At 42.0% G+C, this 26,439-nt stretch overlaps 1 protein-coding gene across 1 annotated transcript; it reads left to right on the top strand.

Moving 5' to 3' along the window:
- Window positions 1-9,558: 9,558 nt before the first annotated feature.
- On the top strand, window positions 9,559-15,978 carry UCN3 (urocortin 3). Its single transcript, XM_001500554.5, has 3 exons — window positions 9,559-9,811; window positions 14,997-15,514; window positions 15,775-15,978. Exon 2 carries the CDS (start codon window positions 15,003-15,005, stop codon window positions 15,504-15,506), a length of 504 nt encoding a protein of 167 aa, XP_001500604.1. The 5' UTR covers window positions 9,559-9,811; window positions 14,997-15,002; the 3' UTR covers window positions 15,507-15,514; window positions 15,775-15,978.
- The last annotated feature ends 10,461 nt before the right edge of the window (window positions 15,979-26,439 follow it).

Here is a 26,439-nt window from a genome sequence, read left to right as displayed (position 1 = left end):
TACAAAGCCCTTCCAACGTGACTTAACATTTCTCTCCTCTGTCTTCTCTTCTTCAGATGATATTTCCCCGTTTATTTGGCTATTGTGGCATATCTTCAGGTCCTTTTCCTTAGACTCTTCAAGTCAAGCTCCAGTATATAAACATTGTTTTAAGTATCTAACTCAAAAAACCAATGATATTCTCAATACATACATGCCTTCAACCGCATTCTCAAATAAAATGTTTTGCCTTTTTCATTATCATCTAGAGCTTTTCCCTCCTTTCTCAATGTAGACACCAGAATTCAAGCTGTTGTGATAGCAAAACTTCACAAATAAAAGTATCTTATCATTGAGGATAACTTTGCAAATATAAATATCTATTTTGAACTTTACAGTGCATTTCGGGGTCCATCTTTCATATGTAAAACTGAGCTCCTACTGCGTGTCTTCACTCATCGTGAAAGTGGGTTTACAATTTTCGAATGTAAGTTTCCAATCTGTAGTAGGCACACAATCATGAGTCCTGCTCCACTAGTGCCACCCTCCACGCTCTTTGTAGAGGATAGGGATTAGGATATTCTGTTTAAAAAGCCTGCTTCTTATCCCAAAAAATAAAAGCCCAGGACCAGATGACTTCCCCGGAGAACCCTACCAAACTTTCAAAGAGAATTTAGTACCTACCCTTCTCAAGCTATTCCAAAAACTTAGGGAAGGTGGAATGCTTCCTAACACATTTTACAAGGCCAACATCACTGATACCAAAACCCGACAAGGAAACAGAAAAAAGCAAAACCACAGGCCAATGTCACTGATGATGCAAAAATCATCAATAAAAAATGATGACTGAAGATGCAAAAATCTTCAACAAAATACTGGCAACTTGAATACAGCAATATGTCAAAAAGATCATGTATCATGATCAAGTGGGATTTATACCAGGGATGCAGGGATGGTTCAACATCTGCAAATCAATCAACATGATACACCACATTAACAAAATGAGGAATAAAAACCACATGATCATCTCAATAGATGCAGAGAAAGCATTTGACAAGATCCAACAGCCATTTATGATAAAAACTCTCAATAAAATGGGGATAGAAGGAAGTTACCTCAACATAATAAAGGCCATATATGACAAACCCACTGACTACATCATACTCAATGGGGAAAAACTGAAAGTCATCCCTCTGAGAACAGGCACAAGACAAGGATGCCCACTCTCACCACTCTTATTCAACATAGTACTGGAGGTTTTGGCCAGAGCAATTAGGTAAGAGAAAGGAATAAAAGGAATTCAAATAGGGAGTGAAGAAGTGAAACTCTCTCTACTTGCAGACGACATGATCTTATATATAGAAAAACCCCAGAAATCTATCGGAAAACTAGTAGAAATAATTAACAACTACAGTAAAGTTGCAGGGTACAGAATCAACTTACAAAAATCAGTTCCTTTTCTATACTCCAGTAACAAACTTACAGAAAGCGAACTCAAGAATACAATTCCATTTGCAATCGCAACTAAAAGAATAAATACCTAGAAATAAATTTAACCAAGGAAGTGAAGGACTTATATAATGAAAACTATAAGACATTACTGAAAGAAATTGATAATGACATAAAGAAATGGAAAGAGATTCCTTGCTCACGGATTGGGAGAATAAACATAGTTAAAATGTCCATACTACCCAAAGCAATTTACAGATTCAATGCAATCCCAATCAGAATCCCAATCACGTTCTTCACAGAAATAGAGCAAAGAATCCTAAAATTCATACGAGATGACCAAAGACCCTGAATTGTTAAGGCAATCCTGAGAAAAAAGAACAAAGCTGGAGGTATCACAATCCCTGACTTCAAAATGTACTACAAAGCCATAGTGATCAAAACGGCATGATACTGGTACAAAAACAGGCACACAGATCAATTGGAACAGAACTGAAAGCCTAGAAATAAAACCATGCATCTACAGACAGCTAATCTTTAACAAAGGTGCCAAGAGCATACAATGGAGAAAAGATAGTCTCTTCAATAAATGGTGTTGGGAAAACTGGACAGCCACATGCAAAAGAATGAAGGTAGACCACTGTCTCACGCCATACACAAAAATAAACTCAAAATGGATGAAAGATTTGAAGATACATCCTGAAACTATAATACTCCTGGAAGATAATATTGGTAGTACACTCTTTGACATCAAACTAAAAAGGATCTTTTCAAATACCATGTCTTCTCAGACAAGGGAAACAAAAGAAAAAATAAACAAGTGGGAGTTCATCATACTAAAGAGCTTCTGCAAGGCAAAAGAAACTAGAATCAAAACAAAGAGACAATTGGGAGAAAACATTTGCAAATCATATATCCAATAAGTGGTTAATCTCCATAATACATAAGGAACTCACACAACTGAACAACAAAAAAGAAACAGCCCAATCAAAAAATCAGCAGAGGATATGAACAGACATTTTCCCAAAGAAGATATACAGATGGCCAATAAACACATGAAAAGATGTTCAACATTACTAATCATCAGGGAAATGCAAATCAAAACTACACTAAGATACCACCTTATGCCTGTTAAAATGACAAAATCATCCCATTTGCAACAACATGGATGGACCTGAAGGGAATTATACTAAGCGAAATAAGCCAGACTGAGAAAGACAAATACCATATGATTTCACTCATATGTGGCATATAAACACATGGACAAAGAAAATAGTTAAGTGATTACCAGGAGAAGGGGGTTGGGGGTTGGGCACAGGGGGTGAAGGGGAGCACTTACGTGGTGACAGACGAGAAATAACGTACAACTGAAATTTCATAATGATGTAAACTATTATGAACTCAATAAAAAAAAAGAGCCTCCATCTATGACAAGGAATTTTCTCCATATTATTTCCACTCTGTTGTCCAAACAATCAATATTCCTTGTATGGATTACAGTACATAGTATTTACCGCAGTTATGACAATAAGGAAATTAATTACTTCTGCAGCTAAATGGGATTTCTAAGGAAATGAGGGAGAGAGTTTACTGAGCAAAGGTCTTGCTCCTACACATCTATGTAGTATACGCAGAGGGATAATATTTTGATGTATTAAAGTCTTTTTTTTTCTCATGATGGCCCATTTTTCTCTCCCCATCTCCTGTTTAATCAGTTGGGCTAGCCTCTTGTCAGTTACTCAAGGGAGAGATGGGACAGGCAGATACATGAGAAGTCTTCTTGACTTGGGTTTCCAAAGACTCAAGCAAAAAAGACAGCAGAAGGGACTCCTGGCATAAAGCAGATGTTTGGGAGAATCAGAAAGAGTCAAAGCAACGGTCTCCTCTACAAAAATTTCACCAAGTTAAAAGTGGGCAGTGGGCGGGAGGGAGGGGATCTAGAGGGGATGGGAATGGAATAGATAGGTTAGGGGCACCCAGTGTGAAAGAGGGACATCACTGCGGCGAAGAGCCACCAGCAGCCCACCTCAACTCAAGTGACTCCAGACATCTCCCACCTCCGGTTCACACAGCTGTCCCTCCCAGCTCTCATCTCCTGGCTGGTAGCAATAGCATCCCAATTTAACTTGGGCTTAACCATTTTAACTTGACCTTAAAAATGAATATTCCTGGACATACCCTAGATTCTTAAACATGTATCCTGATCCTTATCTCTATTTTTTTTTAAAGATTTGGAGAATAGAAATTATTGGATAAAAGAGTAAATAAACTTCTTAGAGATTCTTGATAAAATGATTTCAGAAAACTTTTACACCACCACCAACAGTGTTCAGCCTCATTAATACAAAGAAAAGCAAATTAAAACAAACAAGCAAACATTTTTATAATACTAATATTCAAAGGTGACAAGGGTATGAAGAGAAAGTTTCTCTCACACACTGTGACATTATTGGCTTAAGTTAGTGGGCTTTGTATTTCAGTTGCCAAGAAGAAAGGGAGAAAATTCACATCTTGTAAGCACCTTTCTGAGGCTGGGTACTATGCTAGGTAGTAACACAGATTATCTCACTTAATTCTCACAACAAACCAACACAGTGGGCATGATTATCCTCACTTTTGCTAATGAGGAATCTGAGGCCCAGATTGTCTAAAAAACTGCCAAAATATCACCCACATTAAAGTGTGGCAGAATCAGATTGTAAAAACAAACTTGTGTAATTTCAAAGTGCAAGATCATTTCACGGCACAGTTTCGACCTCCACAAATACATTATCTATCTGGGAAAGCATGTCCAAGTGGAATGTAATGTGATAATGGCCTAAGTAATTTTAATTTGTTCAGCCAAATTTTAAAAAGTAAAAGAAATTAGTGAAGTTAATTTGAATAATATATTTAACCCAATATATCCAAAATATTATCATTTCAACATATAAGGATATAAAAATTTGTTAATGAGATATTTACATCTTTTTGTACTAAATCTTTGAAATTCAGTGTGTTTTATACTCAGAGCCCATCTGAATTTAGACTAATCACACTTTAAGTGTTTGACAGCCACATGTAGCAAGTGGTTACCATACAGGACAGCACAGAGCTAGAGAGAGCAAACTTTTCTTAGAAAAATTGTGATAAGGCACTTCCATTGTACAACCCCAGAAGTGCTGACTATTTAGCACAGCCTTCCAAATCATAGGGGAAAAAATTCTACCATTCTAACCAAATATTTTAATTTCACAAATTCATTCAGTTCTCACAAGGAGCTAATTTTGCATTTAAGGCATTTTGAAGTTCTTCTCATTTCTATGTTAATTTATCTATGGAGGTTGTGCTCCTACAGAGAGCTTTTTGCAAGGGTCTCAGTTCTAACAACTAACCTTGCATGGCTCCAAGACCCTTGCCCCTGGTCCCACACAGACATTAAAACCAATGTCCCTGAATACTAGGACCAGGAATCTTCCCCAAGAGCAAATGTGGCAGGAGCCTAGGTATTTATTACTTTGATTTTTAGTCCCTCATGTCCTGGCACCAAAGGATACCCGCCACCTCCCTTTTTCCTCACGAGCTCAGAATGCATTTTAAAATGATGTATTTTTAACCAGAATGTCTATGTGTTCATAGTTGGAGGTTTTAGGTTATTGCAGTTTGCCATCTTGCCCAAACAGAAAGTTCTTATTTCTCTTGTGTTCTTTCTATTACATCACAAGAAAGGCAAAAAGCTTAAGGGAACTTGGTGTTACAAATGAAAAACTTTCAGTCGTAGCTTCAGGTTTCCTGTTTTTCATTCATCACATGAAGTTGATCCTCATTATTCACAGATTCCATAGTTTCCTGTCACTAGAGAAAACTTATTTATATCCTCTAAGCGGATCTGTTGTTATTGATCGTTTTGTCTACACATCATGTAAACAGACCACAGTGATTGGGCCCAAGTTTGGGAAGGTGGCAGTGGTACAGCCATGCAAGGCTATCCAAGAGGGAGTATGTCCTCCCTTCCCTGGAGAGAGACAGAAAGCTTTTGATTCTCTGTTTCAAGTGACCCTAATAGAGCCAGCTGCATCTTGCTGGTGGCCCCCAGGAGCTTTGTTCCATGAATCAATCAGCCACCAAAGTCCAATAGAGAGGACTATGAAATGTCTGATAAATCACCAGTGCACCTGGACATGGAGACAGGCTGGAACCTTTCCCACCTGTTTCCACTGCTGCTGGTTTCAAGGTGGATGCAAAGTCCAAAGAAAACAATTTCCGATAGGCCCATGAGAGGAAGTATTGGAGAACCAGTATCAGAAAGGATGGAAATGACTGCAGTGTAATGGGAATGCTATGCTGGCAGAAGGACTAAGTCTTAGTTAGGACTAAATAATCCTGCATGTTGGGAGAAACATGAGTCAAAGCAAGAGGCTCCCCTGACCAACAGACTTGAACAATTACCAGGTTAAAAGTGGCCCCTGGGGGCTGGTCCAGTGTCATAGTGGTTAAATTCGTGTGCTCCACTTAGGCAGCCCAGGATCACGGGTTCAGATCCCAGGTGCAGACCTACACACTGCTCATCAACCCATGCCGTGGCAGCATCCCACTTACAAAATAGAGGAAGACTGGCAACAGACGTTAGCTCAGGGCCAATCTTCCTCACCAAAAAAATAAATAAAAGTGAGCCCTGTTTATTTTCTGTGGGGTGCAGCAAAAGCAGTGCTAAGAGGAAAAATTGAGGCTTTAAATGGTTCATATTATAAATTAATAGAGGGAAAGATGAAAATGAAGAACTAATCAATCCAGCAGAAGACAGAAAAGGAGAAATAGGAATAAATAGAAGGAAGAAAATAAGGCAAATGGAAAGCATAACGTAAGACAGCAGAAAATCATCCAAGTCTGTCAGTCATCACCATTCACACAAATGTGCTAAAGTCCTTGGTTAAAACAGAAATTGTTAGATTAGGTATTTTAAAATTTAAATATGTACCACATACAAAAGAATTCTGACACAGAAAAGACTGGAAAATATGCACCAAACAAATGTTAACCAACAGAAAACTGGAATAGCTGTTTTGATATTAAGCAAAGCAGACTTTAAGACAAAAAGTGCTATTTGGCATAAAGGACTTTACAGTAAAACGATAAAAGGAACCATTCGTATGTACCCAGCACTCCAAATATACAACGCAAAAAAGGGCAGACTTACAAGAATAAACTGACAAATCCACAAACACAGTGGGAGATGGGCATACACCCTTCAAAAACCAAGGGGTCAAGGACGCGAAAAATCAGTAAGAGAAAATAAAAGAAGAATTAAAAAATAAGGATGTCAATAACATCCTGCATTCATGGAAAACTGTATCAAGTTCTTACAAATACTATTTGGACATCAACCTTGTTAGAAAAATAGGGAAAGTACACTAATCCACTTTCATAAAGCTGGAAACAGAGAAGCAGAGGATGTAAGTGACTGTCCCAATCAAACAGCCAAGCCAGCAACAGAGGCAGAGATGACAACTCTCTTTCCTGACACCAAGGTAAGACTTCTGTCCTATAAATCATGAATTCTTGCAATTCCCTACTTCCTTCTTCCTATCTTTTTCTTTGCTTTCTTCCTAGCTCAGATGTTAAGAAAATAATTAGGTTATTGCATGTAAGTACTTTGAGCACTTTGGAGAGATGAGCCATTTCTACTCATATATGAAGCCAATCAGCCTTTTCTTCCCACCCTGGCCCTCCACATATTCTCTACAGAGTATTTACATCCCTCGACAACATTCTAAAGCTGAATTCGTAGAAGACACCAATGGCTCAACAAGGCCAGAGAAAAGTTCAAGCGTAGCAGAAGGCCACATGCGCACTTCAGCAATGGGTGGGGAGGAAAGCAGCATTTACCGGAAAGGACACCCTGGGGATTTTGCTCACCAATCATCCTCTTTCTGTCCGAGACTTTCCAATCTTCCATCAGATGCAGCCAGAAGCAGTTTTTAAGCTGTAAAGCAAATAGACTGTTTCTTGAGGTTTCAATCTCTAAGAAAAGTACCTTTAAGGCTGCATCCTTAACCACCACCCAGGTCTGTGATGCTCCTTTGGGGATTGTCCTACTACTCACCTACTGGTGATCCCACTGGGGATCGAGCTAGCTACTCACATGCTGAGAGCTCGTGGGAGCCATTGGCCAGTCCCACAGCCACCCCAGGATGGGCCAGTGGGAACCGAGGAGCCTGTCTCTGTCTGAAAAGGGGACAGTGGGCTCAGGGGACAGCCACCAGCCACTGACACCAAGATGGTCAATACTGTGGAGCTTTGGACTCAGGTGGGGAGGTTTTCTAGGAAACTGAGAGGAGACAGGGCAGATCAGCAAGAAAAGAAACCAATGTTTATTGTCTCTCTTTCTAAATTCCATACTCTGGGGCAGTGGTTCTCAATTGGGGGCAATTTTGCCCCCAGGGGACACATTGGAAACATTTTTTGTTGTCGCAACTGGGCAGGGGATGGTGTGCTGCTGGCATCCACTAGGTAGAGGGATGCTGCTAAACATCCTACAATGCTCAGGACAGCCCCCTTGACAACATTATCTGTCCCACAATGCCAATAGCGCCAAGGTGGAGAATCCCCACTCTCGGGATGTTTGGTGACTTCACAAGACCGCCTCCCTGGTGTCCTGGAGCTCATAAAGGCAGAGAAGGGAGTTAAACTTGGGTTTCCAGCTATCTACCCCTCAACCTACACAAATCCCATTACTGCCTAATCATCTGAAATGGGGGAAAGGAAAAAAACCTTCTCCCAAAGACTAGAATATATGAATGAATGAACAAATGAATGAATGAACCTGGATTAGATCTCCTAGTTTCATGTGGCAACTAATCTCAAAAGAATCCCAGCCAGGCAGCTGAGGAAGAAGGAGCAGGGGTGAGGTCCAATCCCATGTCTCCTGATGAAGATTGAAACTGTGGGCGGCTTGGAGTCCTTCTCAACGAAGGTTTTCTGTTTGGTCCACGGAATACTTGTGAGCATTAAAGAGTTTCAAGAAATCCAGAAGTCCACCGACCTCTTCATCTAGAGGAATTCCAAGAGGGAAGAGTGCCTGTTCAGGATGAGGAGTCGAGGTCCAGGACGAAAGCCTGGAGAGAGCATGGGTCTTGCCTGGCCCTTCATAACAGCTAAGCCTGAGGTTCAAGATAGATGTGAAAAGAGCTCTGGGCCCACGTTAGACCTGGAGTCTCGCCCTGACTCTGCCTCCAAGTACCTGCGTGATCCCTGGTGAGTGAGTTCTCCCACAGGCTCAGCACCCTCATCTGTGAAATAAGGGGGTCACGTGACTAATTCCCCAACATGTCCGCCATTACATTTGGAAGAAAATCCAAACTTTCCAGTGTGAATCCAGCCTACTAGGCCCCACTGCCCACCCATCTTCCTTCCCACTAGTCCTTCTCCGCAGTGGGTCTCTCCACCCCAAACCTCCTTTCTGTCTGAAATCCCTCTGCCCTGCTCTCCAGGCACGCACATTACCTGTCTTGAGTCTCCAGGACAGGGAATCTCCTCCCTCTAAATATGGCATTTGCTGTGCTGAAATTAGGCTGTGAATGCCCTATCAGAACACAGGTCTCAACTTCTTTGAATTCCTGAGGGCTCTGGCAACACCTGGCACGCAACAGGTGCTCAAAAAATATTGGATGAATGGATGAATAAAAATAGGTAAAATTCAAGTGACTTCCCATCAAAAATCTTGGTTTATTGTGCCTGCCCCTTTGCGAGCCCTCTGATAAACACAAGCATATAAAGCTTTGTGAGTAGCCAGAGATAAAAACTGTGCATCAGAACCCACATGAATTACAAGACAAGAGAAGAACTCCAAGCTGCCTTCTCTACTTTCAATATGGGTCCTGACTCCAGATTTCTAAAGGAAGGGGTAGAGTGATGGAGAAGCAGGAAGGCTGAAATTAGTAAGAACTAAGATCAGTAACAAAACTACTCAAAGAAACTGCTTCTCAGTTTAACAGAATGTTTTTTCTTTTTATCAATGAAGCAAGTTGCCAGGGTGGAGGAGAAGTGGGAGGTAATGGGAGGGCTGGGCGGGAGGAGGGGTCAAGGGTACAGAGTGCCTGTCAGCTCTGACGTTGACAGCTGCTTCTGGTTGTATTTTAAACAAAATCTCATCCCAGTGTAGACACCACGTCTGGAATTACGATCCACCCTGTGATCTGTCACTTTTATATATATACATGAGGGAGCAGAGCAGTTTCCATAGAGAGGAAATATCTCAGCCCACTGACCACTAATACAAGAAAAGAAGGAGCCGGTGACCCCAGTGGACACAGAAGTTAAGGGGGATGTTCCTGGGGCAGACCTCCTGGTCCTGAAGCTGCCGCCCACCTCACTGAGCATCCACCGGAGGGAAGTCCACTCTCGGGTAAGACTTTGACTGGGGACTTCTTCATAAAGGATGTATTTATTTGCCCTAAATTAGTCAGGAGGTGCTGGGGACTGGATAGGGGTGAGAGATGAGAGTTGCAAGCACCCTGGGTGCCAGCCCAAGGGAACACACTGCTGGACACCACAGGCTATGTTTTAAATAAGGAGAAATTGGCCCCAAAGAGACCATGGGGAAATTTCTTAAGGGGCAAAATGATCCTCCTCTTGTTGGTACAGAGAGTCCTGCTTTGCAAAAGGTGTTAGATTGGTTCTTACAACCTATTTTTCTCAAAAGAGTTCAGATGTGAACACGAAAAGCAGTCCTTGGTAATAGTTGATAATTGGGGACGAGGAGGAGGAAATAGAAACTACAGGATATTATTCCCCACTGCATGCGGGGGGAGGAGGATGCTTGCATTTACTGCTTACCAAGTGCCAGATCTTTCACCCTTATCATCTCCTTACATTCTCTTGATACACCTCTGAGGCAGGTAATGTCTCCTTTTTAGGATACGGCAACTGAGAGGTTAACTGAGTCACTCAAGGAAAGTAAGAGGATGAACGAGGTTTTAAACAAGGTCCTCTGGCCTCAAAGCCCAGAGTCCTTTCCCACTTGCTACACTGGGGACACTGGAGGAAGGGGACAGACACCTGCAACGTTTAGGTGCCGCCCGAGAAGAGGAGGGACTGTAAAGATGGACATTTGATGTCTCCATTTGATTTCCAAGTTTCCTGAGAAATCCTGTTTGCAGTTTTCTCCTCAAACATAGCAATCTATCAAATGCACACACACCCCCCACTTCTGAGAATGGGTGAAATAAGAAAATGAATATAAATACTGCCAATGACCAGTGTTATCTTTAACATGTCAACTTTCTCCTGGCTGTTCCTCTCTCTTCAGGGGAAAAGCCTTTCCTGTATAAACGCTGACTGCTCACTTTGAGGGTGAATTGTTCAGAGGTCTGTGTGTGCATGTGTTACATGCAACACTTGCATGAGTCAACAAGAAGAGCTCCTTACTATAATACCTTTGAAATGCTTAAAGTTTCCCCAGTTTCTGCAGCCGCGGTTTAGAAAATGTCTTTTTATACAACTTCTTACTGGTGTGTGCAGACAGACAGGGTAAAATGGAGAATGATGCCTTCCTCGCTGCTGGAAAGCGGGGCGGGCAGTGGGCAGAGCTGTGGAGTCAGCACGTTTGCCTTCTGGCTTCACCGCCAGCACTCCCTCCCTTTGAGTTCTCTCCCTTGCGGGTGCTCTGAATGTGAGGCCGGCCCAGGTCGCTCACTGCCTCCATCCTAGGGCGTGACTCTCACAGATCTTGGAGGCACTGTGTTTCTTTAAAGCCCCTGGAGAAATACTGCCCTTACAACCCAAAAAGAATAGCGGAGTTTCAGGTAGCCTAAGGAGAAAAAACTAGAGCTTTACCCCTCATTCCAACTAGATGGGCGTCAATCATTTTCACAGCAGGGAGCGGGGACTTCCTAAACCTTTCGGTTGTTTCACTAGGATCATGGCAGAAGAACCCAAAGAATGTCAGAGGAGAAACTTGCTTAGGAATTAGCCTTAGTGAGGAGCAAAGGACCCTTATCTTTGTGGAGAGTTTTCCTTTACCGTGCAAACCCCAAACAAAGCTAAACAAAAGAAAGAGAGAATCTCAAATTCAACCCCTTGATCTCACAGATGGAAATATTGGAACCCAGAGCATTTAGTGCTGAGTGAGGACCGGGTCGGTCTGTGAAAGGAGCCGGGGACAAATGGGTGGAGTGATGGAGAGGAGGTTTCTCCACAACTCTCCCATCAGTATTAACCCTTTCTCTGTGAATTGGTTTGTGGTTTTTTAAATCCTTTCAGGCTTAACAAATGCTTTGAAATTGCTGCCAAGCTTTAAGATGCCCCCCAGGTATAAGGCAGCTAAAACCGTGATTCATACTATATTTACACAGAAACAACTAACTGAATCCTCCAAAAGTGAAAAAGTCGCAAGTCTGGTTATTGAACACAATGTTTAAAGAAAGAATAAGTCTGTTTTGCCACAGTACAGTACATACAGTACATACATACAGTACATACATACATAGAGACAGTACATACAGCCCTGTAAAATGTCCTCTGGAATTTGGCACACGATTCTAAGGAGCTCAGACAAGGAATGGAATAGTGAGAAAGGTGGTACTCAAAGTGTGTCCGTGGACCCCCAGCATCAGCCTCCTCTAGGAACGTGTTAGAAATGCAAATTCTCAGCCCTCGTCCCAAACCTACTGATTCGGAAACTCTTGGGATGGGACCCAGCAGTCTGTGTTTGAACAATCCCTTCACATGATTCTGAATCACTCTGAGGCTGGAGAACCTTTACTTAGACTGAGTTCAAGGCAAGAAGAACCTGCCTGGATTAGGGTGGAGAGGGTAATGTATAGCCAAAAATAAAAGCCAGAAGTACAACACAAGAAGGATATTGGTCTGCAGGATCAAATTACTGGATCAAATTACCTGGCAAATATAGATGAAGACGTAGATGTAGCTTTAGATGTAGATATAGTTGATTTAGATAGATAGAGATAGAGATGGAGATGATGGAGATGGAGATCGAGATGGAGATGGAGATATATCACTTCTGAAATGATTTTGTGTGAACTGAATCTCATCCTATTAGGACCTGGGGATTATTTATGTATAAACTGATATGAACCAGCCTTCTTTATTAAGTATGTGGTTAGACCAAAAGCTTTTCCTTTTTAATTTAATTTTTCACTTAACCTTTATGAGGGAGTTATTGGTGTCCCCATTTAACAGATGAGGAAGTTGAAATTCACAGAAGTTAAGTAATCTGCCCAAGGCTGTCAGGTGAATAAGGACAAAGATGGAATCAGAAGCTACGTCTATCTAACACAAGTCTGCATTGCTTTCACTGCACAACACAACAGGCCCACATGAAGCTAGTTCATACACTTGGATCACATAGATAGTTTAGATAAAATAAACTCCAAAATTTTTTAATACGAGACAAATGAACAAGCCAACAAAACAACCTGGTTTCTTAAAAAAAATAAGAAAGAAAGAAAAGGAAGGCAGTAGCTGCAATGTAGAGTGCACCTAGGAAAACACAAGTTTCTACAGAAAACTTGCCAAGTTGGGGTGTGTGTATGTGTGTGTCCAGGGTAAGTGAAAGCACAAGGATTTATATGATTCTCCTTTAGAAAGAGAACTAGGCTAAGATTTTTATAAAGGGTTGATTCTAGTCCCATCCATTCAGTATAAACAATTTGGAAGCGGGCTTGAGTTCATTCCCACTCGTTTCTTGGGAAATGACCTGCTCAAGGTCTTGTTGACAATAAGCTACAGAGCTGAGGCTAGAACTCAGCCTCTGACTGCCAGCCCCTCCTTGCCTCTACTCCACACTGTCACCACAGAAAACAAAGTGATCCTAAGCTAGCCTAGCACTGCTTAAAGCCCAGAAGAATCCCATGCTGATTTACTTGTCCAATTTTTCTTGTTTACTGAAAATCTACCTTAATAAAAGAATTCTCCCAAGTTCCATAGCTAATCACATCTTTCTTGTTTTCTTTTGTGGAGGCCAAGGATGTCTCATACAGATAATGACATAAACTCCAAGTTCAGATAAAGCACCCAAATGGGAGCAGTTCAGCTTTCACTCTCTGTGTCTCCTAGCATAGTCCGAGGACTGTTCATTCTGATGACGCAACTCAAGAACAAGAGTATGTCGGGGTATCAGGATGTAGGGGCAGACAGAACAGACAGCTGTGCTTATGCCAGGAGAAGATGAGATGAAATCCCAGACATTTGGACCTCACATTTTTTCTCATGCATAATGAAGGGATGTAAATGAACTTTATGTCCTTATTTCAGAGCTGGAAAGAGAATGTGCCCACAGAATAGGCAAAGGGGACCGGGGTGCGAGGTGGGTTGAGTTCAAGGACACAAGAGGTAAATTCTGCTCACTCACAATTTTCCTAAGGCCCAGTGACCACAGATACCCCAATTCTGATTATCTTCTGACACAATTGTGAATTGTTCCTACAACGGAGACTAGGCAGAGCTCTTCGCCCCCGCTGAAAAGCAATTTAAAGTCTTCTTGTGCCCTATTGATCAGTGGGCTGATAACTATGATGGCTTAAAGCTTGAACAGTCCCAGCTATGGGAAGGCCACTGATCCAGATGTTTTTGACGCCACAACATACTTTATACAGTAAGGCTTAGATTTTTTTCATTTTCTTTTTTTAAATAAAAGAGTAGATTCAAAAGGTCACTATAGACTATGATCCTTTCATGCCTCTAGTATCTCATGCTAGCCCTGGACATTGCACAACCTACCTTTCATTTAGAAATGCCAATGAATAGGCACCTAAAGAAGACATTGAGTCACTCCCAATAAAGCATGTCCTTGAACATCAGTGTCCTTGGATTGAGTCCCAGACAATCGCTCTCATTCAGTCCAACTGATAACCAAGAACACACAGATATTAGAAGTAACTGATAGTTTTAGGATTGAGGTCCCATGAATCCTAAGCACGGGAGACGATAGGTGTTCTTTGCAAGATACTTAGAGTCTCGCATAGAGACCAAACTGACTTCCACTTCATAAATTCTATAGGAAAACCAACCAAATTAACCAACTCCATTGCTCTTAAGAAACTCCGACAGCCTAGGAGGGGACGAGACTCGAAGATCTGCCTCAGAAACACTGACTGCACCACCAACAAAGGTCTTGAAGCGATAGGGGTGCAATGAATCAGCCTCATCAGTGATAAGAGAATTAAAAGTCACTTGGCCACTAAAATCAACCAAATTAGGCTACTAAATGCTTACTTAGAATATTTGTTGTTCATTTTTCAGGGCCAGTGGTTACCTGCAAGATGAATTAGATAAAACTAATCAATACTAGTAGAGTAATGATTCTCAAACTTTAGTGATCATCAGAATCATCTGAACCATTTGTTAAAACACAGATTGCTGGCCCCAGAATTTTTAATTTACTAGTTCTGGGGCAAGATCTAAGAATTACTTGCATTTCTAACAAATTTCCACATGCTGCTGCTGCTGCTGGTCCAGGGGCCACACTTTAAGAACTGTTGTAGTAGAATATTAACAAGGCCCTACTGGATTTTAGTCTGAGCCTTAAGCCCTTCTCACACCCCTCCCCATATTCTTCTTCTCTACTGCAGGGAGAGATGCTGCTGCCAGCCCACTTCCTGCTGCTACTGCTGCTGCTCCTCGGGGCCCCCCGGACAGGTCTCTCCCATAAGTTCTACAAAGCTGAGTCCCTCTTCAGCTGCATCAACACAGCCCTGTCTGAGGCCAGGAAGAGCCAGCTGGAGGATGCACCCCTGCTGAGCAAGAGAAGCTTCCCCTACCTGCCCAGCCAAGACCCCTCCTCAGGGGAGGATGAGGAGAAAGAGGAGGAGGAAGAGGACAAGGAGAAAAGAACCTTCCCTGCCTCTGGGGGTGGCGGTGGAGCTGGAAGCGCTAGGTACAAATACCTGTCCCAAGCACAGCTCAGGGGGAAGCTGTACCAGGACAAGGCCAAGAGTGACAGGCGCACCAAGCTCACTCTGTCCCTCGACGTCCCCACTAACATCATGAACATCCTTTTCAACATCGCCAAGGCCAAGAACTTGCGAGCTAAGGCAGCTGCCAACGCCCACCTGATGGCACAGATTGGGCGGAAGAAGTAGAAGCAGAGGTCAGCAGGAGCGCCACCCATCAAGGCCAGAGGTCACAGTGGAGGGTGAGGGGAGACCAAGGGTTTGCCCATCCAGCCCGTTTGTATTTTGAGGGTTAAAGGCTGCTTCACTGCTCATCCCCTCTGATCCTTTCCTGCCTCCAGCCCAGCTCCCTCCTCCTCTGTACATATACACAGAACGGCAGTACTGTCCCACTTTCACAGGTACGAGGCTGTTAATGTCTCTCCTTATGTTCTGTGTCTCCTTTCTCCTTCCCCAGGATGAGAGGCAAAGGTCATGCATTCCTGTCCTCCACGCTTCTCCCTGACGACACCATGTCTGAGAAGAGGAAGCACAGGGCTCCTCTTCTCTCCGCACATCAACTCCTGCCAAGGCTGGAAGACAAGGTGACTCATTGCTCACCATCCTCCCACCAGATGCCTTCCCTGCCCTCTCGCCCCCATTAAAACCAATGGCTTTTGAATTCCTGGCCTGTCTCATTCTTCCTCCTTCACTTAGCTGCCTTCAAACCTCTGAGCTAAGATGAAGGAGGGATGTTACTGATGAGTCGATTCCTGATCTCTCCCAGGACGGGAGGTCTTGGGATGAGTACAGACGAGCCTGAGAAAGGCCAAGCTGGCAGGATTCTGTCAGCTGTCACTTGATCTAGCGCCATCCCCATGGCCATCCCACCCAAGTGGCACAGCCTGGGATCTGCTGCAGAATGGGCACCTGGGCTAGGAGGGAGATGGAGATTTCAATTATCCCCCTTGTCATATCCCGAGCTCCTCCATGGCTCTCTAGGGCATGGGGCTGCTAATTCTTTAACAAGTGCCTGTTGAACCCACGGTAACTACCCAGCACATGCTGGGCATGGTGAGAGATACTGACGTGTGAGGCAAGGCCTCTGATCTCCATGAGTCAACAACCTAAGTGAATAGACAAAACCAAAATCTGAAAAGAAGATACCACCAGGGAGTGTGTAAGTGATGCACTGTGAAGTGATAGCAATTAGTGTAAAAAGTATACATGAGGAATTCAGAAATGAGAATGTTTAATATGAGTAAAAGTTCACTAAAGATGGACATCAGCAAGAACTCTGATGGCTTTCTGGCAGCAAAGCCTGAGGGCCAGATTCCCAGAAGACGGCCCATGTTCCACTCACTTCTGCATGGCGATGAGTTGTAAACACATAAAATAAACTTCTGCACGGTACAATACACACACACACCGGCAACTACTACCACCACCAGAAGCAAAATCAAAGACAAAAGAGGGACAAATCCAGAAAAATGTTTGCTGCTCATACAAAAGACAGATGGCTTATTGATCAAATGTATAAAGGGCAACTAAACATTGAGAAGGAAAAGAAGAAACCCAAGAGAAACATAAGCAAGGATATGCATAGATCTCGCACACACACAAATACCAATGACCCTTAAATGTATGAAAAGATGCTAAACTTCATTCCTAAGGAAACAAATAAAAACTGAACTCACATACAATTTCTCATCTATTAGAACGGCAAAAGTTCATAAGTGTGACAATCAGTCCACACTCCATCGATGAGCTGAATAGCCACCCTCATCCATTACTGGCAGGTGGGAGTATCAACTCTAGAGAGGCAACTTGGAAATATTCATCAAAATTACAAATTCATTTTGCCTTTAACTCAGGAATCCTGCTTCTGGCAGGCATGATTGGAAAAAGTGAAACTTTATGTTTTAAAAAATGTTAAGTTAAACTTGAAATGAAAAATACCCATCTCTTGACAGGACCAATGCTCAAATTGTAACTGTCATTTCCATCCTGGGAAAAGCCACATGGTAGAGCAGGAAGAATCCTGGCCTGAGACTCAGGATACCTACGTGTGAGTCTAGATTCTTCTTTTTCTTACGTGTCTCTGAGCAAATCCTTTACTTCCCAGAATGCTGATGTGCCAGGATCCCTGCTTTACGAACATTATCTCATTGAGTTCTCACAAGAATATTCTAAGGTAGCTACTATTTTTTCCATTTTGAAGATTTTTTATTTGCATTTACCTTTATTTATTTTTGCTTTAATAATGCATATTCTGTTCACACTAAAGGTACAAAGGGCAGGAAGCAGGGCATGAACTTGGCTGAGGAAAAATCAAGCAGGGGTGACATTTCTAGTTTCACAAACAACCTACAACTAGGAGAATTTAAAAGTTGCAGCTGGCACCACAAAGCACGCCCAGCCTAAATTTTGGACCTAAAGTTGCACATGGGGTAGAATCCTAGACGGGACACCAAGTGAGGCAGCTTTCCACCTGAAGCAAAAGAAGAGAGGGAGGCCCAGAGAAGTGAGGGAACACGTCCAAGTTCTCCCGGCTGTTAGCGACAGAGTCAGGTCTGTCTGGCCACCAAGCCCCTGCTCACCCCTCCACGCACAGCCAACCCTTCCTGTGTACAAAGGACATAAAAAACCAGCCATGGGGCTGGCCCCGTCGCCAAGTGGTTAAGTTCGCGCGCTCCACTTCAGTGGCCCAGGGTTTCGCTGGTTCAGATCCCGGGCGCCGACATGGCAGCACTCATCAGGCCATGCTGAGGCAGCGTCCCACACAGCACAAGCAGAGGCACTCACAACTAGAATATACAACTACCTACCAGGGGACTTTGGGGAGAAGAAGAAGAAGAAGAAAAAAAAGATTGGCAGCAGATGTTAGCTCAGGCGACAATCTTAAAAAACAAAACAAAACAAAAAGAATCCAGCCATATCCCTGCCTCACAGCATGAGCCCCAATGAACCACGAATGTGGAAGCAGCAGGAAAAGCACCACAGGCGTTCGGACTTATGCTTATTATGTCTCCAGCAGGTGAGTCTGGTGTTTAGAAGGCTTTTACAGTTTCACCAATGATTTAAATGTGAGTATAAGCATACAGTTAATGAACCAGGAGAAGTTTGCCAAAACCAGACCCACCGACAACAGCAGAAAGCACAGGTCAAGTCCAGCGCCCCACAATCTGAGCTCGAGCACCCAGAATCAGGCCCCGATTTGAGTGCAAGCAGCACCTCCAAGCACGTGTCCACAGTCACGTCCACAATGCATGGGAGGCAGAGACGGCCACTTTAGAGATCACCTCCACTTCTGTCTGCCACCCTTGATTTCGCTTTGGAACATTTTGGGGGGAAATAAAGGAGAACTGCTGTCAATCTTTATTGTCTTAAAAGCAAGAAAATCCCCAGGCCCCCGGCCTTCTCCTCAGGGAAGAATAGATACATGGAGAAGGCACAGCCTCGCCAGCCCCAGGGATCTAACATTCCACTTTAATGCAAGGAGCTGTGGCCAGAGTATTTTACTAGAATATGGTAAGCCCCTGGTAATCCCTGGGTGACACATCAGGCCCTTGGAACACAAGGATTTATCACTGTGATTGGGACATCTGTGACTCCTTGATATGCAATAATTTGTCACTTTCCTGAGATGCAATTCTGAATTATTCTGCAAGGCAGATGTGCACAAACAGGTTGCTTGCGTGGTTATGAGCCCCGTCAATTACCTAGCATTTGCATCTCCAGGCAGATGGCGGTGCTCTCCACTAATTATCGCGGATGCCCTGTATTATTAAAGGCCTGAAGAAGGCTGCCCAGGTGCCTTGAGTTATGCAATACAGCATTTTGTGGAGGAGATTACTGATGAATGTGGCGATGCTCAAATGTCTTCAGCATAGACTCTCTCTGATTCTGTTTTAGGAACACATCAGAGAGCCACACATGACCCTATGTCCTACAACTGTAATGCACAGACACGTTAGAAATAGTCAAGGAGGGAACACTCAAAGAGGAAAGGATAATAGGATTCACATATATTGTATAATAAATATATTTTTAAAAATTAAAAAATAAAGAGGTTAAGTTATCCTATAAAGATTAGTGTGTTTCCTAACAATCAGAAGAGTTTATGAAGGATTATGCTATGTTAGCACTCAGGACCCTTCTCTGAAGCAAATTTAAATAATAATAATAATAATGCTTTGGCTGGGTCAGCATAGAGACCCTGGAATGAATGATAACAAAGAGGATGGCGATCTTTCCTTGTCAAGGATCAGTAAGAATGGTGGGGCCACAGAAAACACTAAAGTATCGATTCCTTACAGTCAGGAAAGGAAATCACACCATCGAAAAGAGAAAAAGATGTAATAAAAATAGTATAAAGAAAAATACAAAATTTTGGAAGAGATTTTTTGGGGAGATAAAAATGAGTTCATGTGAGTGAAAATTCTCATCACAATCTCTGTCAGATTATTTGTGTTGGTTTGAGCCTCCTTGGAAAATCTCGTTTAAGATCTCTTTTAAAAATAAAATAAGGCTGGGGGCTGGCCCAGTGGCATAGCGGTTAGGTTCACGTGCTCCACTTTGGCAACCCAGGGTTCACAGGTTCAGAACCCAGGCACGAACCTACACACCAGTCATCAGGCCATGCTGTGGTGGCATCTCACATATAAAATGGAGGAAGATTGGCACAGATTGGCTCGGAGACAATCTTCCTCAAGCAAAAAAGAGAAAGATTGACAACAGATGTTAGCTCAGGGCCAATCTTCCTCACCAAAAATAATAATAATAATAATAATAATAATAAAATAAGGCTCAAAAGCCAAGCTGAACCTCCTCCCAGGAGATAAGATGCACACATGGAAAACATGATCTCTAAATGTTCTACCTAACAAGAAATCCTGAAAACAAATGCCAACAGCAGACAAAGGTGCCTCCTTCATGACAGAAGGATAATTTTGGAAACTTTAACCAAATAATCAGGGAAAGCTGAGTGATATCCAGAATTCAATTAGATATTTTATAGAATTCTAAGAAAAGGGAGGTACACAAGTTCAAAAGTACATAGTATTAAACTAAAAAGACATTTACATATACCAGCCAAAGAAATACAAAATCTAATCAAATGGAGTAGCTAGCTACCTTAGTAAGAATTACAGATGTGATCTGACTTGAACTTAGATAATCACGTGACTCAAATCTAAGCACGGGCTATGGGGCACCTCATTCTTTAATTAAGGAAGTTCCCATTACAAACTATTGCTAGGGTGCAGCATGTTCCACTAGAGTCACAAAGAACCTGGCACAGCCTGGTCAACATCACTAAAAAGCCTCAGCAAGCTGGGAAAGCAAAAGACAAAATAAATTATCTTGGGAAGGTAACCCCAAACATATGGGATGACACAGTGCTCTCTTAAAGGGTAAGCATATTTAGTCCCAGCAGATAGTTCTCCCTCCTTCCCCCTAAGCCATCACCTCCTAGTTTGAACCTCATGTCCTCATATTGAATCATCCTCACTGTCCCATTGTTGCTGTCACTTACCAACACCTGGGTCAGTCTACCTCATTTCCTGATCATTTCAGTCCTTGGCTCATCAATCTTTCTGACATCACTCCTGCTTAAAGTTTTGGGATTTCAACATACACACAGATGACCTGGCCAACACCCTGGGTCTCATTTCTACTCCCTGCCCGTGCTCTCCCTCCCCAAGCCACTCACTCCCACGGCCACACCCAAGATTTGTTGTTACAAATCATAAACTGTCTGATTACCCCCGCCTACTTTCCAGCAGGCTCTTTCTAGGATGCAACTCCAACAATCATTCAACCCCACAGAGACAGGTAATCGGTTGATCCTGCTGCCTTTTCACTGTCCCTCACCCCCACTTATAACTTCTCCTCACTCCTTGCCAATCAAAATGCGCGGTCAATCATTAGCATTGTTCTCTTCTATACGTCTCTAATCCGCTTGTTCCACTTTTGCCTTGCCTTGTTGACTAAGCCCTGATCACTTCAAACACTCCACTATTCTGCCCCTGCACCCCGAAGCTGAACACACCTTAAAACACACACACAAGCACATTCACACACATACGTGCACATGCTGATTGATCTCACTTTAAAATCCTGACAAGACTCTTTAAGTGGGCGCTTTACACCGTGCAGCAATTACATCACGTTTGCACACACCATTCACACTCCTGCCAGCCTAGACTTTCACTCATTTTCTTAGCATATCCTCCCCTACCCAATCTCAGCTGGTGATCTTACTGCCTATTTCTCTAAGGAAATTGGATGCTTCAGAAGCAAAATTTCACAAAATTCCACCACCACGTCCAGCTACCTAAAAGCATCTGTACTCATACACTCTGCCTTCCTTTCTGAGTTAGATGAACGATCCATGCGCCTCATTAAGGACAACCCTGTCTTATGCACTAAGTTCCCATCCCTTCCTGCCTACTTAAAGACATTGATCCAACAACCTTCCCTTCTTTCCCCCGCGTCATCAACACTGCCCCCCACTGCATCATTCACATCACATACAAATCTACACGAGAGCACACAGACTCTTGACCAGCCACCTCTTCCAGATAGTGCCCATTACTCTGCTTCCTTTTACAGCAACTCTCTTTGACGAATCTCCCTGTACGCACCCTTCTTTCATTCTCCATGAAATCCACTTTAGTCAGGCTTCCATCCCTATGTTCCACTGAAACTGCTCACCAAGGTCCGCCAAAACCTCTACATCGCTAAATTCAACGGTCAAACCACAGCCTTCATCTTTCTTGACCTATATCATCATTTGGCACAGTGGACCACCACCTCCCCCTTGACACACGTTTTCCAGTCTGCCTTTCAGGACACCATACTCTGTTTTCCTTCTGTCTTAACGGCCACTCTTTCTAAATCTCTTTTTCTGGCCCCTTTTGCCAGGTACATTCTTCCACCAGATAGCTGCATTCTCCCTCTGTTACTTCCTTCAAGTCTATGTCGAATGCCTCTTTCTCATGGAGGCCTCAAGGGACCACCCTATTTAAATCTGTGGCCCCCTTTTCCCCTTACCATGCTCCCTGTTGTTCCAATATTTCCTATCACCTTTCAACATGAAATATAACTTAATTATTATGTTTATTGTCTCTCACCCCCGCCTTCACTCCCACACAAACTCCACGATGGCAGGGATCATTCATGTTCTGTGTAGTGATCAGAATAACGAGCAGCACATGATAGGTGCTCAGTAAGTAATTGGGGAAAACATAAATTAAATAAGAGGGTATTAAAGTTTTGGTGATAAGGAATCTGTCCAAACTTAGCATTTAAAGTACAGTTTTTATAATACTTAAGAGAATTTGGCCTAATGGAATCATACTCAGCTTTATAATTCCAATTTTAAAATATATAAATTGAGTACATAATTTATACTTGTGATAATAAGTAAAAATCGTACTAGTTTATAGACAGTTTTGGAACACAAGAGTACTTAGTCACATTTATAATTTAATTTATTAGATTTTAAAAGATTTACTCAGGATACTTGAGAAAATTTTTCAGACAATTATAGTTCTTAAAAGAAAATAAAATATATTAAATTTATAAATGCGATCTAAAATGTTTAAGAGTATTTATCTAAGATGGCAAAGGGGACCAAAAATTCATGTGTATTCTCTTTCAAAGCGACTATTTAAATTTGCTAAACTTAGAAATAATAAGATTCACAATCTGAACTTAAATGTTTAAGAGTAACTACGCTGTTTATCTTCATTTTAGTAGATTGTTAACTTTTAAAAACAAAAGAAAACCTCTAAATAGCCTTTTCTGGATGTGTGAATGCACACACATGCACAGACACATACACACAAATACACAATGCCCTTCCGAACACCAAAAACTCATGAACTGAGCAGTTATTTAAGCATTTCATTAGTGCCCTCCAGTGTCTGAAGAGAGAAACAGCACATGTACACTAAAGAAAATTTTTAAATATTTAGTAAAAGCCTAATAAAAGTTCAAAGCACTATGTAAGATACGCACAGGAAAAAAAATTCTCATCAATGAGTATTTACTACAATACTTTCAATATAGTGAGAGATTTCGTAGTATCTCAACTATCCATAAATCCTGGGGTGGGAGTAAACGGGATGATATAGATGGCTCTGGTAACTCATGGAGAGCACAAGGAAGAATCCCAAGAGGCTACAGGGAACAGGTGACATTTGAACTAGGTTTGGAGTGGGAATTACATCACACGGTCACAGAGAGAGAGGAGAGAGAAAGCAGTGAGAGGAGCGAAGGCAGAGCAGAGACAGAAATACGCGCTGGGAATAGTGAGCAGCCTAGCCCGAACGGACTGCCTGACAGCACAGTGAAGGACAGGACTGGAAATTTCAGTTGGAACTGGTTGGGACGGGTTCTGCATGTCGTGTGCAGGAGTTCACCCTTTCGGTGAAGACAGTGGGGAGTCACTAGAGCTGTGTGTCGGGGGGAATGATCGAAGCTGTGCTTCAGAATGCTCAGTCACAGCGTAGCATGCAGGATGGATCAGCATGACAAAGAGAAAGGCAGAAACGCATTTAGATGCTAGGGTGCTGGTTACGGGGAGAGGATTTGATGACCTGAGATAGGATGGCTTCAGTGGGAAGAAAAGGAAGGGAATGGATTCTGGAAACATTACAGAAGTAGAATTGGTAGGACTTGATTCTATGTAGACAGCAAGAAAGAGAGAGAAGTCAAAAATGATGGCGTTGTTTAGAATCTGCCTAAGTGGGAAGATGATGACATAAATAAACAAGATAGAAAGCACCAAAGGAAGAGCAGGTTTCTTTTGAGGAAAATGAGGTAGTTCTTCGAAGAAGTTAAATTTAAGTGTAGGCAATACATCTGAGAAGACAGCTCGAGCAAGTAGGTGGAAATTCGAAAGTAAAACTCAAAGAGAAGGGAAACAAAAGTTTCCATAGTTACTTATGTAGAGCTAATGTGGTTGTGAATAAGATAAACAACAGGCAGAGAAGACAACCCAGGGTATCTCCATTATGGGCAGATGATGGAGAAGAAGAAATGTCAGATGTAGGAGAATCAAGTAGTGCTACAGGAATCAATGGGAAAGTTTCAAGAAAAAAGAATTACCAAATGCTGAAGGTCAATAAAGTCGTTGTTTTGATAAATAAGGTATAATCAGTGATCTTTGAGACAATCATTTCATAGGATGGTGGGGAGGACACAAAATTACAAAGGTTGAGGAGTGAGCAGAAGGTGAGGTGAAGGCACCAGTGAATATTCTTTTGACAAGTTGGAGAGTGGAAAGATGGGAGTAGCAGAATCCAGAAAAGGGTGTTGATTTTTTGGAGGAGGAGACCTGGACTTGTAAGTAGGAAAAAAGAAAAAAAAAAACAATGGAGAAAGAGAGACAGAATATTCAAGGGAGATTGAAGGGGCAAAGTCTTCTAGAAAATAAGTGCCAAGGGGAGAAGGTGCAAAAATAATAAACGGGCTTGGAAAGGAGAGCATTTTTCCTCTGGGATAGTAGAGGATATATCAAGATTCAGAGTAATTTTAAGGGGGAGATCGAAGAGGAATTTAAGAAGTTAAAGTCAGATGGATGTGATTTCAATAAAGTAGGAAATCAGGTCATTTCCTGGAGCTTTTCAATTTAATAAATATTTGAGTACCTACTCTAGGCCTGACACTGCAGATGCACAGATGAATAAGATAGTCCTTGCCTCAAGATCACATTTAATTAGCACTTAGAGTCCTCAGAGTTAGTTCAATCATGATCTCACTCTTTGAGAAAAAATAAGAAAATATCATTCCCTCTCAACCCCATATCTACATTAAAAGAATAGTAAAGGGAGTTATTTTGTCAGAATGAAAATGATCCCAGATGGAAGTATGATAATACAAGAAGGGATGAAGAGTACCAGAAAGGATGACCATGAGGGTAAATCTAAGCAAACACCTACTGTTTAAAACAATAACCAGCGTCTTGTGGGAGTAAAATGTATGTGTCATTGAAATACAGAGTAACAATACACCAAAGGCAGGAGGACAGTAAATGAAGTTGAAGTGTTCTATGGTCTTTTCATTGTCCAGGAAGTGGTAAAACCACGAAGGCATGGTAGATGCTAATAAGTCAAGATCGAATATTGTAATTGCTAGGGTATCCACTAAAAGAATTTTTTAAAAATAGTGACTGTTTAATGAGCTAATTGAGAGAATACATAAATTATAAAGAAAAATACTTGGTAAATCTAATATTTATGTATGGTATGTAGAGGCAAATAGCATCGCAAGTTAATCAATTCTTAGACTCACAAAATCTTGGAACTAGAAAGGGCCCTAGAAATAACCTTGTCCAGGATGAGGAATTTAAGGTATGGAGAAGCTAGGTACAAGATCATATAATTGTAACAGTGCCATGACTTGGATCCATCATTCCTAATATCTAGTTAAATATTTCTTCCTTGTTATTCATTACCATTTTATGGTGATAAATTTGATTAAAAGAAAACAGCCTAAAGAAAGCTATTCGAGTCTTGATGACTACTCTTTAGGAGACCTAATCCTAAAGTTCACAAGTATGGGAAACGTCCATAGTATTTAGTTCACCAAATAGCTTTATTTACTACTCAATAAGACAGATATGATTTTGAAATGCAAATCTGAGAGACATTGGTTAATTGAAAAATAGAGCCCCCTAGTAATTTGGACACTAGCATAGGCTCCTTCAATCATTGAAGAGATTTTCTTCCACATTTAAAGAGCCAGACAGTCCACTATTGGTCTATGTTGGATCTGGTCAAGTGGCAGTGAGGCTCACTAAATCACTCCTTTTATTTGAAGAAAAATTTTTTTTTTTTTTTTTTTTTACTTTCTTCCAAATGTTTGATCATGGCAAGTCAGACACATGAGAATGAGAATCATATTCCTTTCCCTGTTACCATACTGGGAGTCCTGGCATATCTTAGGAAAAACAGGTCTCAGATTCCAAAGGGAACTCCGGTACGAAGCTGTTTTAGTGTCGGCATAGACAAAGCCCTTGGCAGAGGCCTTGGAAGTAGATTATAAAGGGGATCCAGCCAAATACTTAGAGACTTGAGGACTGAGCAACAACTCACTGATAGGTGAATGGGCTAGAAAACCAAACCTTCACAGG

The sequence above is a fragment of the Equus caballus genome, chromosome 29 (genome assembly GCF_041296265.1).
Source record: "Equus caballus isolate H_3958 breed thoroughbred chromosome 29, TB-T2T, whole genome shotgun sequence".
Lineage (NCBI taxonomy): Eukaryota > Metazoa > Chordata > Mammalia > Perissodactyla > Equidae > Equus > Equus caballus.
This window is presented reverse-complemented; position numbering and strand designations above follow the sequence as displayed.

Bases quoted from the DNA above. Each gene is read 5' to 3' on its own strand.
- UCN3 (XM_001500554.5), top strand. From the start codon at position 15,003: ATGCTGCTGCCAGCCCACTTCCTGCTGCTACTGCTGCTGCTCCTCGGG.